This window comes from Primulina tabacum, chromosome 15, assembly GCF_025594145.1.
Source record: "Primulina tabacum isolate GXHZ01 chromosome 15, ASM2559414v2, whole genome shotgun sequence".
Classification (NCBI taxonomy): Eukaryota; Viridiplantae; Streptophyta; class Magnoliopsida; order Lamiales; family Gesneriaceae; genus Primulina; species Primulina tabacum.
In genome coordinates this window covers 18,449,958-18,463,953 of record NC_134564.1, presented here as the reverse complement: position 1 = coordinate 18,463,953, position 13,996 = coordinate 18,449,958, and the positions used below count along the sequence as shown (strand labels likewise).

The 13,996-nt window shown below is 35.4% G+C and overlaps 1 protein-coding gene across 1 annotated transcript; it reads left to right on the top strand.

Moving 5' to 3' along the window:
- Positions 1-937: 937 nt before the first annotated feature.
- On the top strand, positions 938-4,903 carry LOC142527700 (serine carboxypeptidase-like 26). The gene is made up of 10 exons (XM_075632592.1): positions 938-1,258; positions 1,339-1,446; positions 1,946-2,041; positions 2,146-2,238; positions 2,712-2,800; positions 2,897-3,148; positions 3,289-3,449; positions 3,541-3,636; positions 4,037-4,142; positions 4,576-4,903. Exons 1-10 carry the CDS (start codon positions 976-978, stop codon positions 4,720-4,722), a joined length of 1,431 nt encoding a protein of 476 aa, XP_075488707.1. The 5' UTR covers positions 938-975; the 3' UTR covers positions 4,723-4,903.
- The last annotated feature ends 9,093 nt before the right edge of the window (positions 4,904-13,996 follow it).

Sequence of the window (13,996 nt, the reverse complement as noted above, 5' to 3'; positions counted from 1 at the left end):
CACATTCAGTCAAGTGAAAAACTCATCAGATCTTTTCACAAAGACAATTCCTATGAAAAATTCAGAAAGCATATATATAATATTGGGATGCGCAATCTACAAAATTTGTGAAGAATCGTTCGTGTTAACATGAGGGAGAGTTTACGTGACTGCACTCTTTTTTTCTTACTATGATTTTTATCCCAATGAGTTTTTCCTAGTAAGGTTTTTAATAGGGCAATATAAAAATACGTAAGGAAGACAATCATTGTATCATGATCATCATCACAATGGAAGTGTTGAAAATAAGAGATTGAATATTGAAAATAAGAGTTGTAAATATTGAAAATTAGTGTGTGATGATGTATGTAAGGATATATTTATTTTTGGATTATTTCCAAAAAAATTCAATAAATAGGTGTCTCAATTTGTGAAAAAAAACACAATTGACTAGACGAAATTTTATAAAGTCTGTAGTTTAATATATTTTATGAATTTGAGATTTTTACTTTTTACCGTTACTTTTTACTTTTAATAGAAATACTATATTATGCAAATTTGAAGTAATAATTTTGTCGCGAGAACCGCATACGGTGGGCACATTACTCTAAATGATTATCTAGGATATCTAGCCTTATTAATTTTTTTTTACATTTTAGTTTATTGTCTTTTATATTTTTGTTTTGAAACCCTGTAAATAACGATTAAAAAATTATGTACCCCACTAATCTCGTCTGATATGCTTAACTTTTAAAGTTTGACCTTGGCGAAAAAAAGCTGAGAGACGGGCTTCATGCACTTCAATTCAACGCTATTCATTTGTTGTCATCCAAAACACTGCCCTTTGGAATCTGCTTTCTCCAATGTCTATCATCAAAAAAGACAAACATACAGCTTGGATTCTTGGCTGTATTGTATATATCACATCGTTCTCTATAATATATATAAATTCACAGTCACTCACAATATTATTTAACGAATGTAAAGTAAATCAAGATGATGGTGGCGGTTGAAAGTCTACTTCCAAATAAAATATGGGTAGTTTCCTTTGGTTTGCTTTTTGCATTGAATGTCCTCATCAATGCATCAAATCTCGAGTCCAAGGAATATGAATCTGATAGAATAAATGAACTACCTGGCCAACCCCAAATCCCAATGCTATCACAATTTTCAGGGTATATCACAGTTAATGAAGAGCATGGGAGGGCCCTTTTTTATTGGTTCTTTGAGGCTCAGTCTCAACCAAATGTTAAGCCCCTTGTTCTTTGGCTCAATGGAGGTATTATTTTTACATATATATATATATATACTGTCCACATTCTCAAGTCTTTACTATTTTTTTATTGATGTTTCTTGAAGGGCCTGGTTGTTCATCAATTGGATATGGAGCAGCGGCGGAGTTGGGCCCTCTGAGAGCTGGAAAAAATGGAGCTGCGCTTGAATTCAATCGGTATTCTTGGAATAAAGGTTTGATTCAATGAATACATCGGGTTAATTGCTTTTTCTGTTTCTATGATTTAATTTGGAACCAAAATCATTTTGTTAAACGCAACCAAATGAGTTTTGGTCCCAAATGATATATGCGAAAGTATATAATTATCCTTTTAACAGAACTACCCATTTTTTTGGGAAAATAAGGCACTTGCAATGCGTAACTTAACGATGAATTAATGTCAGAGATCAAAAGCTTCTGAAATTCACAAATTGGGGGACATTTTTTATACATAACAAAAAAACCAAAATGCTGTTATGTTAGGAGAATAATCGAAAAATGACGTTTGAATTGTAGTATTATATAACATATTTGAATTATAATATTATCGCTGGTTGTAGTTAAAACGATATCCGCTTGATCTAACAGCATATGTAATCTTTCGCGTTAATGTGTTTAATACAAGAGGTAAGGAGAATGGATTCAATAAATTATGGTAAATTGTATGTTAAAATTCAAGAATTTGTTATACAGAATCGAATTTGCTGTTTTTGGAGTCTCCAGTCGGAGTTGGATTTTCTTACACCAACACATCATCTGATTACACCAGAATAGATGATGGATTTGTAGGTAATAAATTAATACATTGTTCATATCATTGAAAGTTTTTCTATTTCCTAGCTAGAATCGTGTGTCTCGAGCAGTTATTTTAGCTCATATTTTCCATTTTTCAGCTGAAGATGCCTACAAATTTTTGGTCAATTGGTTGAGAAGATTTCCACAATTCAAGGATCACGAGTTTTTCATTTCAGGGGAGAGTTATGCAGGTAATTATTTGAATTTGCTAGTGGGGCGAGAAGGAACGATCACCCTCCTTTATATATATAAAAGATCACATTTTTTATGTAACATAACAATTTTTGGTACTGGATCATTGCCTTTTTGTATGTTTAGTTATCTATATTGACACAGTTAAGTTTTAATCATGAATCTTTCAATTTTAAATATTTTTCCGCAAGAATGCTGATGTCCCATTTCATAGGCCAGCGTCATACTAGCCTCACCCCGACACCACATGATAAAATGATTAAAAAAAATTAAAAAAATTCAAAGATACCGGGTTGAAAATGAAATTTGATATTATAGAGGATTAAAAATCGCTGAATTTTTGAAGCATTAGTTTCACCTGTATTGCAAAAATTCTGGCTGTCTCTGCTTGGCGGCCGACTTTATGCAAAAAATATGTTAACCGCTCATGTTACACGAAGCTGAGCGATCTGTCTTTGTTTGGGATTTGTAGGTCATTATGTGCCTCAGCTGGCTGAACTTGTCTATGACAGGAACAAGAATAGAAACAAGTTTCCATATATCAATCTAAAGGGTTTCATAGTATGCATACCTCAACATTGATCCCCTGTCACTTCAAATTTAGAAATCTAAAAATGACCAAGGTCGTATGATCACCAACTATCCGATAATTTTCAGGTGGGAAATCCCGAAACAAATGATTATTTTGATAATAAAGGGATTCTCGAGTATGCGTGGAGCCATGCTGTGATATCGGATCAAGATTACAATGAGGCTAAGCGAGTATGCAACTTCAAGAACGATGACTGGTCCCCGGAATGTAACAAGGCCATGACTATAGTGTTTAATAGATACAAGGAGATTGACATATACAATATATATGCTCCCTCATGTATACTAAACAAGACCTCATCGGTGGCTGATGATTTCGTAAGTCGTAAAGGTTTGACATTTGCTAAAGGTGTAAAAATTCCTCGAATGGGTCATTCTATTTTCCAAACTTCTATGCTGAAGTTCAAGCTTATCAGCATTTTCTGAAACTATTAATCATGATTTGTTCTATGTAACAGGGTCAAAGTTACAGATTTTGGAGAATGAGACTCGTTCCGGGAGGTTACGACCCGTGCTTTTCTACATACACAGCAGAGTATTTCAATAGGAAAGACGTTCAAAAAGCGCTGCGTATTGAATACAGGGGGCTGAGTGATAGCGTAAAATGGACCGTCTGCAAGTAAGATAAGATATTATTGGTCTTTTTTATGGGATTAAATTGTCTTGAAATGTTATGAATGATTGATTTTATTCTTTATTTCCTATTGCAGTGATTCTTTGTTTAGAACATACAACTACACTGTGTTTTCAGTTTTGCCAATATACAGGAAACTCATAAAAGGAGGCCTAAAGATTTGGATGTACAGGTATGAAGCACCTGATTTCAATCTCCTCTAGACACAAGAGCTCAGCTATTTGGCTCCTAATTAACTTCTTTCGCCGTTGAAATCATATATCAAAATGATTCACGATTTAGATCATAGCATGCACACAACCAGGCTGTTGTATGATGAATTTGAGTTGACATTAGAGTAATGTGTGGGATAACTAAGAAGTGTTATCAGGAAAATAACGGTACAAGAGTGAAATCTAAAACTTTTGAAGGTAAAAAATATTTTGGGGTCAGATCATATCTTCGTGAATATATTAGATACATAATAAAATAAAAATAGAGGATAGCGACAGCCCCCGCCCAAACCCTATGACTGCGTGAGCATCTATATCGAATTGTGTCACAAATTATGTCAATGTTATGGTGTGTTACAGTGGAGATGCAGACGGTAGAGTGCCAGTGATAGGTACAAGATACTGCATTGAAGCACTTGGACTGCCTCTCAAGACTCCATGGACTTCTTGGTTCCACAAGCATCAAGTTACTCAACTTCCCTCTCTAGACACACCACTAGAATGCACTTAAATGGATTTTAAAGCGTGTAAAAAATAATAATGCACTTGAATGAAAGAGAAGAACCATTTTAAAAAATAGGCTTTAAAATGACCTGAATAAGGATTTGTACTGAAGCTCATAACCTGATAGAAAGCCAAGTCTAGCCCGTATGATGTTTTTCTCCGATCAATTAAAGCTGTTTACCTTCACATTTTTGGTTCAATCCTTACCTCATTCTTGAAATGTTTCATATCATCCCCAAAATTGCTGAAATCACCTTCAAACATAAAAAAATCGACTGACATGAGACGCATGCGCTCTTATAAGGCAAAAACCATTCTATGGAATTCGAAATGTGAAACTAAAACTTTTTATAAAATATAAACAATTAGTGAAGCTTAGACACATATATTTGCAGGTGGCAGGAAGAATAGTAGAGTATGAAGGATTAACATTTGTTACCATAAGAGGAGCAGGTCATTTGGTGCCTCTAAACAAGCCAAGACAAGCACTGGCTCTCATCCATTCCTACTTGTCCGGCCAACATCTTCCAACCCGCCCATGATATTAATTCTTCTTCTATAATGTCTTTCAAATGGCAGAATTCTATTTGTGCCAGAACAATTTCAAGAAGCAATTTACTTTGATATGTAATTTAATCGTACCATAAAGTATGATATTGTGTGATCAAAGCAAAAAAGCATTAGTCGAAATAAGCACTACGGAATTATGCCACTAATTAAAGAGTAGTTTCAATGACCATTTGAGCGATTTAGATTTTTCTTTATCATGCATGCATTTGTTGTTTTTTTTTATTTCTTATGAAACTCTCTTTGGATTTTATATTATTTTTTATTTTTAAATCAAAATAGAGTAGTTTTATAATTTTAGATGGTTATTGTTGATATTTTAAAAAAATTATCCATATCTCAAACTCAATAATAATAATATAAATAGTATCGATAACAATGGACGTTATATTGTCCAAATATCGTCGTTATTTATTCGAGCAAAGGATTAAATCAAGGACAACAATATTTGTCAAAGATTAAAATTTTAATGTAAAATAAACATATTAATTGGTGAACAAAATCTCAGTAGTATATCAATATCCAATCTTTTTGAGATAAAGCTGTTAGAGTAGGTGTCCGTCGAGCCAAATGTTGACCGAAGGTTCATATTGAAACTCTATGTATAAACAATCTTTATTTTAATAATATTTGAAATTATTGTTTTGACACATCTTTATCTGTATACCCATGCTAGTTGCATAGATAAAGTCATTGAATTTACAAATAGTAGAAAGAATATGAGATGCTCATGTGATGAGTATCATGAAACTCATATTCGGAATATTGTATATTCTAAACAGTTCCTAGTCGATTCAGCCGCCGCTAAGAAGAATATAAGCCGCTCGAGTTTGAGACTAGTATCTGCGATGTGAGTACCGTGTTTCATTGGTAGGGGACATTGTGATGTCCGAGCATGCAGATAGTTGCTCCTTGTAGAGTGCACTGAACAACCCTCTATAAAGGACTTTCCAAGTAGTTCTCACTTATCGAGTTGAAACGTCCTAGTTTATGGTTGTACACCATTAGTCCTTATGACCCGGGACAACATTGAGACTCTATATGCTAGCATTGCACTTTGACTTGTTTACCGACTCATATGGGGTCATCAGGTGGCAAGGTTGGGTGGTTTGTCGAAACATATAGGATTCGATGTATTGTAGTCGGGGATTCACCGCTTACCTTCGGGTATTGATATCCTATGTGATCTCATGTATATGTAGTATGAAATCTCTAATCAAAGTATGGTGGTAATTAAGAAAGAGATTTCTTAGATTATACCATCGATGCAACTACGACATGACACATAGTATCGATTCATTGACAACTCTCGATATACCAATAGTTGTCGAATCGGTTGGAATATATGAGATGAAAGGACCGTGATGTACGCTAACCATAATAGAATTATTCTTGCATGCACTATCATTTTATACCTAGGGAATCATGTAAGCGATGCTGCAAGATGTTTAACATGATTGGTTGGATATTATCAGACTTGAGTTATGATGTTCTTATTTTCAAGGAGTTGATAAGTAAGAATGAAGAAATTGGGATATGCTCATATAAGGACATGTTTAGTCCCGAATCACATTGAGATGTGAATCCACTGCTAGTTGTATCAATGAACCATTGATGGCCACACAAGTACTAGCTTTCTAGATACCGTTGAGAAGAAAAATAGTTCAATGTGTTGACCGATTTATAAAGGATTTTATAAGCGCTAACAAAAATAGAAGTATGACTTCTATAAGAGGATTATGGGAAATGTAACTTTTAATTTTTGGAAGTGTTCCTAAATTAAAAAACTGACCAAATAAATAATGTATTTGAAAATTGTGATTTTCATAAACATTATTTTGGACTAAATTAAACTAATTCAAGTGATGAATTAATTACACACTAGTGAACCTAGTAAAGTCCAAATAATTAAATTAATTCAAGTGTTGAATCAATTAAATAACATTGGGCCTTGTAGAGCCCAATTATAAATAATTATTCAAATAGTGGGTTTGAGTAAATTCAAGTAAGATTTAATTGGTCTCAAATTTGTTTGAGACATTTAAATAAAAGTCCATGGGCTTTGTAATTGTTATAAGCCCAAGTAAAAGCATGCAAGGGAGGTGAAGGATTGGAAGTAACTTTTTTATTAAATAATGCATGGCATGCTCATGCACTATATCATTTTTTCAAGCACCAAGAAAATTTCCTCCCCTTCTCTCCTAACTCACCTTAGTCGAAATTTTGAGTAAAAATTCTTCTTCGTTTTTCTTATTCAATTGTTGATGAAAGTACGAACTTCACAAAGAAAATTGCCTTACATTTTCTAGTGCAAGTGTAAGGTGGATTTAGCTTGTTGGTGGTGGGCTTGATTTGAGCAAGGAGTGCTCAAAAGAGGCTTGTAGATTAGTCTACCATTCAAGAGCTAAGGTGTTTAACATCTTAGTTGGAGCCATGATCAATCTTAAGAAATTGATAGATATATTTCTTAAACACTCCATGTATGACATGTTTGTTTTTGTTATTTGCTACACATATTGTGAGGTGCTCCGTTTTGTTTTTCTTGTTGAAAAACAATTTTTCAAAACTTCCATTGTGCAACTGGGCACCGTAACCGTTCCCCTTTCAAGTGGTATCAAGAGTTATGATTACTATTTTGTGAAGCAAATACTTGATATTATATTGATGTCAATTTCTAACCGCATGAGATAATTTGTTGCAAACAAACCGAGGTCAAATTAAGGGGCATTTTCGGGCAGCTCGGGCTACCCGAAACCCCCCCTTTCAGAATAAAAATTATATTTTTTTTTTGGCGGGAATTCGGTGACGGAGCCCTGGCAACGACAATGACGACTAGGGTTTTCAAAAGTCTTTTGGAATATCAAAGCGTCATGGACCTTGAGTTATTGGGTCATTAAATGTCTAACATAATTTGTGAAATTTAAATGAGCCAAAATATTTTTGGTGAAAAATGTCTAATTGGGCCTTTAAGTTTAAATCTACAAAAGTTGTACATATTTTCTCATAAAATAAATATTTGAAGTTGGATTTTAATTACTTATAGTAAATGGTGATTTACAAGAAATTCGGTTATAAATAAATTAATTAGAAAGTAGACAAAAGAGTTTGTTTACTTTGTTGATTTAATTTATAATCGCGGCGGTTAGTGATTGGATCAAGATATATAATATTGAATCAATTTCTTATTGTGATAAATAATTGATGGTGTATGATATGTGATATTACGCATGAAGGATGATTAAAAGCCCAAACCCAATTTGCTAGATGTATGCTAGGATATTTTGTGTTGAATGATTGTAATAATTATCCATTTATAAGTGGGCTTGGTTTATAGCTCGTTCCCACCACTTGAGATGTATCCCGATTTGCCATGGATATTTATTTATAAATATTAGTATAGTGGAAGATCAATATTGAAAGATGGTGACCTTGAACATTATGAAGATCGAAGACATGTAATATTGGAGGCTTATGTAAAAGTTGCATTTGCATTTCATGCATTTCCCTAGGATTGGACCTAGGCCCGTGCTTAGCTCACACGGGCCATTAGTATTGGGGCAATTGATCATCCTTGTTTTGTTTACTATTTAAAATACATGCATGATATATTATAAATAATGAGTATGTGCATTATTATTATGATAATAACAAAGTTGCATGAATCCGACAAACATACGATCAAACTTGACGAGCTTTTAAACAAAATTAATGATGAGAACTTTCAAAATTAAAAACCCTCATTTTGAATAAGATTCAAAATTAATATCAAGCCCGAAAAAGAGAATTATAAAGATGTTTATAATTTCCATGTCTTCCATCGACAATGGGTGCATGATGAACGCTACCCGTGCTCGGGGCTCGGCTCATATTATTGGGGAGCCCTGGACACCGAAAAGCTGTGACATCCATTGACATGATGATGTAAACTATGTGGAACTCCAATTATTTCGGCTCATATTATTGAGGGAACTCATGGCGATCGTCCATTAAGGTTCAACATCGATGGGTAAGGCTTGACGCGTAAAGATGAACGACGTCATATTATTGGGTCCTAATCAAACGTGAGACAAAAATTTTACATAAATGGTTCCATGGTGATGCAATTGGAAACTACCTTTTAGGAATTATGATTGGCTGATATTATTCGGTATCATAATTTGCTAATTGGACCTTACATCCGCTATCTGCAATACTCGACAAACACGTTTTAACTGGACCTAATTAACTCAATTGGCTAAGAAATCTGAAAATTGTCTTGAATTCAGAAAGGATAACATATACACTTACTGAGTCACTCCCTGTTGAGGTTCCGAATAGCTGCACTCCTGAGGGATTGCAGATTTACAAGGATTGGTGTGAGCATGACTTGCAAGCTAAGTGTTATATGCAGGATTATATGAATGATGAGCTGCAGAGGCGTTTTGAGGATGCAAAAAATACTGTTGACATTCATTTGCATCTCAAGGAGCTCTTTGGTGAGCAAACATGACCTCTTAGGCATGCTACTTTCAAGGAGCTGATCACTTTACGCATGCGAGATAGGACCTCGGTCCATGAGCATGGCCTAAAGATTATTGGGCTTGTGGACAAGCTCGTTGGCATGGATCTTATGTTGCCTTCGGAGTTGACCACCGACGTGTTGTTCATGTCATTGCCTTGCTTATTTGATCTTTTTGTGGTGAATTTCAACATGAACAAGCTAGAGCTTACCCTTGAGGAGTTGGTGAATATGCTTGTTACGTTTGAAGCCACCATCAAGAAAGAGAAGTCAGTTCTTTATGTGGGTTCTTCATCTGGTGCGAAGACTAGTCCACATGGGAAGGGAAAGAAGCATTTTTTCCGACGTCCCAAGAAGAATGTGCCCTTGAAGAGGCAATCTCAGAGTCCCGCTGTGGCAGCCATATCAGTGAAGGCTGAAAAAACTCCTGATATCTTTCATGGAGGCGTAACTGCAGAGAATATCTTGCCCAGAAGGGTTCTGGAAACGATATGTTCTATATTGAAGTAAACTTTTCAATTAACTCTACTTCTTGGATATTGGATACCGGCTGTGGCTCACATCTCTGTAATGATTTGCAGGTGATGGGAAGAAGTAAGAGAATAAGGGAAGGTGAGACCTTTTTTAGGATGGGCAATGGGGCAAGAGTTGCTGCCAAGGATAATGGAGATGTTTACTTGCTTTTGAACAATGATTTTAAGTTAATTTTAAGATATGTTTTGTTTGTACCTTATTTGGTGAAAAACATTGTTTCCATTTCTATGCTTGATAAAGATGAATATTCTTGTTTATTTAGCAAAGGTGTTTGCAACATTTACAAGAATGAATGTATGATTGGTACTGGAGAACTTGAAGACGATATCTATAACTTGAAATTGAAATATATTCTATTAAACAATGTCCAATCAATAAAAACAACAAACAAGCGAAAACATGATACTCTAAATTTAGCACAATTATGATATGCTCGATTAGGATATATTGCCCTAAGATGGATGAACAAGCTAGTGGGACAAGACATGTTTGATATTTCTGATATTAATTCTCTCACGACTTGTGAATCCTGTCTAAATGGAAAGATGACCAAAATTCCCTTTAAGGGCCATGTGGAGTGAGCCAAAGGGTTATTGGATTTGATCCATACCGATGTGTGCGGTCCGTTTAGCATCACCACTAAGCATGGTCATGCCTACTTCATCACCTTTACCGATGACTTTTCGAGGTATAGGTATGTGATGAAATACAAATCTGAAGCCTTTGAAAGGTTCAAAGAATTCAGAAATGAAGTAGAGAAACAATTGGGACGAAGCATCAAGTCACTTCGATCGGATCGAGGTAGTGAGTACTTGAGTGCCGAGTTCCAAGAGTATCTTAGGGAGAATGGATTCTTTCGTAGTGGACTCCACCTCCTACACCACAGTTGAATGGTGTTTCAGAGCGTCGTAACTGGACCTTGATGGACATGGTTCGGTCTATGATGGGGTTCATGGAGTTGTCGCCATCCTTTTAGGGATATGCGCTTGAGACAGCGGAACTGTTGTTGAAAAATGTTTATTCAAAGGCAGTTGATAAGACACCATATAAGATATGGATGGGTAAGCCTCCCAAATATTCTTATCTTAGAATATGGAGATGCCCTACTTATGTGAAGCAGGCAGTGGGAGATAAATTGGATAGTCGATCCATTTTATGTTACTTTGTGGGATAACCAAGGAATTCAGTTGGATACTATTTCTATCATCCTCAAGAAACAAAGGTGTTTGTTTCTAGAAATTCAACCTTTTCGGAAAAAAGAATTTATATGGGATAGAAAATGGGAGATGATAGAACTCGAAGAGGTTCGAGAGACAACCACAATTGAAGAACCCACACCCGAAGAGCCAAGAGAGGAGATACAAGCTCCTAGAAAATCCGAGAGAGTCTCGAGACCACCTATGAGGTATGGTCTGCTTCTTAAAGAGGGTCATGAATAGCCTAACCATGGATGTGATCCATTAAGCTTCAAGGAAGCGTTATCTGATGCCAATTCATCCAAGTGGCTTGAAGCAATGGAATCTCAGATGAATTTCATGCATTCGAACCAAGTGTGGAATCTTGTGGATTCACCTAAGGGAATTGTTCCCATAGGGTGTAAATGGATTTACAAGAGGAAACTTGGGGCGGATGAGAAGGTAATGACCTTCAATGCACAATTGGTTGCAAAAGGATATACTCAAAGACAAAGAGTTGACTTTGAGGAAACCTTTTCTCCAGTTGCAATGTTCAAGTCTATAATGATATTGCTAGCCATAGCTGTATGGTATGACTATGAGATATGGCAGATGGATGTCAAGACAGTCTTTCTTAATAGGGATATTAAAGAAGAGATTTACATGTCTCAACCTGAAGGGTTTACATCTGTCGGAAGTGAGCATATGGTATGCAAACTTCAGAGATCTATTTATGGTCTAAAGCAGACATCTAGGAGTTGGAGTCTCAGATTCGATAGTACAATCAAAGAGTTTGGTTTTACCAAGAATCCTGAGGAACCCTGTGTGTATAAGAAGGTCAGTGGGAGTGCTGTGACATTCCTGGTGCTTTATGTTGATGACATTCTACTCATTGGGAATGATGTAGGGATGTTGCAATCAACTAAAATATAGTAAGCGAGAAAGTTCTCGATGTAAGGACTTCGGTGAAACATCTTTTGTATTGGGAATACAGATAGATCGAGAAGATTTCTTGGTCTCACCCAGTCCACATACATTGATACCATCGTTAAGCGGTTCTCGATGGATGAGTCGAAGAGAGGACATCTACCAATGTTTCATGGCGTGTTCCTATCCAAGTCTTTGTCTCCCAAGACTGATGCGGAGATAGCAACGATGACACGCATTCCGTATGCATCCGCAATTGGTAGTATCATGTATGAGATGATATCTACACACGTCTTGACGTGGCTTATGCACTAAGTGTAGTGAGTAGATATCAATCGAACCCTGGTCTTCCACACTGGAAAGTTGTGAAAGACATCCTCAAGTATTTGAGAAGGACCAATAAGTTGTTCTTGGTTTATGGGGGTGGAGAACTGAAATTGGAAGGTTATACCAACTCTAGCTTTCAAAGCGATATCGACGACTCAAATTCAACCTCTGGGTTCGTATTCATGCTCAATGGTGCTGCTGTCTGTTGGAAGAGTTCCAAGCAAGATAGTACTGCGGATTACACCACTGAGGTCGAATATATTGCTGCATCAGCTGCAGCAAAGGAGGCTGTTTGGTTAAGGAATTTCGTCCAAGAGTTGGGCGTCATTCCTAATGGAGTTGCTCCTGTCCCGGTGTTTTGTGACAACACGGGAGCCATTGCTCAGGCAAAGGAGCCAAAGTCTCATCAGAAATCAAAACTTGCATTGAGAATGTACCATATCCTCCGAGAGATTGTGGAAAGAGGAGAAGCGTCGATTGACAAAGTCGGCTCCGTAGATAATGTTGCTGATCCGCTAACTAAGCCTTTACCTGGACCATTATTCGAGAAGCATCGCGAATCGATGGGTTTGAAACATATGGGTAGTTGGCTCTAGTGCAAGTAAGAGATTGTTAGAGTAGGTGCCTGTCGAGCCAAGTGTTGGCCGAGAATTCATGTTAAAACTCTATGTATAAACAATATTTATTTTAATAATATTTGAAATTATTGTTTTGGCACATATTTATCTATACACACATGCTAGTTGCATAGAAAGAATTTGAATCTTGAAATAATAATTTATATAAGGATCATCTATGGAATTTTTACAAAACATAAAGGATTTATAGAAGATATACCAAAGAAATTTAATAACAAAGGATTTTACCGAGGTCTACCATAGAAACATAAATTCAAAAAAAATCACTCATAAACGACTTAAACGTCATTTCTCGGCTAAGCAGGCTGAAGGGCTACAACATGAATTTATAATTTTCTGGTTAAACTCGAACATTGTATTAACAATTTTCTGGTTCATCTCTTACATTATGTTCAACCAAAAACCATTATATACAATAAGATTCCAGAATTCAAATAAATATTTTATTATCTCAATTTAATTCCAAGTTACAAATAAATATAGATCATATCATAGTAAGGTAATAATTTAGCACGAGTGTTTTGGTCTGTCATTCAGGTTAATTTATGAAATATAAATTTAAAAAAGTAAATAAAAACAGAAAATAAAAACAATAATATAAACTTACAAAGTTGTAATCAGAAGACTTGAAGCTTTTATTTATGTAGAAGGGTTGTTTACAGAAAGAGAATAGAGGGGATCAAACTCGATCGTGTCCTTCTAAGAACACCAAACAATCTACTTATAGAAGGAAGAGCCGGACATGAAACCCCAGATTCCAACTAAAAATATAAACAGTACTATGCTTTTTTTTAAAAAAAATAGTAACATGGTTATAAAATTCAAAAGTTGACAGTGATATTCCACCATCTACAATAGCATCTAATCATCTTTGATATTATCTTTTATTGAATTTTTTAAATATTCAAAAATATCATTAATATGAGAAAAATTAGGAATATCTTCCTCTGGATCTTGTGCATCCTGCATGTGCATTAAACTGAATGAATTGATTTTAACTTGAATCAGACGCCATATATTTATCTGATTTGGAATCTGACATCCAATATTCTTATGACGATCTTTCTTCATTTCTTCAATATAGACTTCAATCATTTTATCTTTAGAATAGATATCAGAAAGTTTCTGAGTCAGAATTTTGAAGGGACTC

Coding starts and splice junctions, on each gene's coding strand:
- LOC142527700 (XM_075632592.1), top strand. CDS start 976: ATGATGGTGGCGGTTGAAAGTCTACTTCCAAATAAAATATGGGTAGTT. Junction 2,801..2,896: donor TCAATCTAAAGGGTTTCATA/GTATGCATACCT, acceptor GATAATTTTCAG/GTGGGAAATCCCGAAACAAA. Junction 3,637..4,036: donor CTAAAGATTTGGATGTACAG/GTATGAAGCACC, acceptor GGTGTGTTACAG/TGGAGATGCAGACGGTAGAG.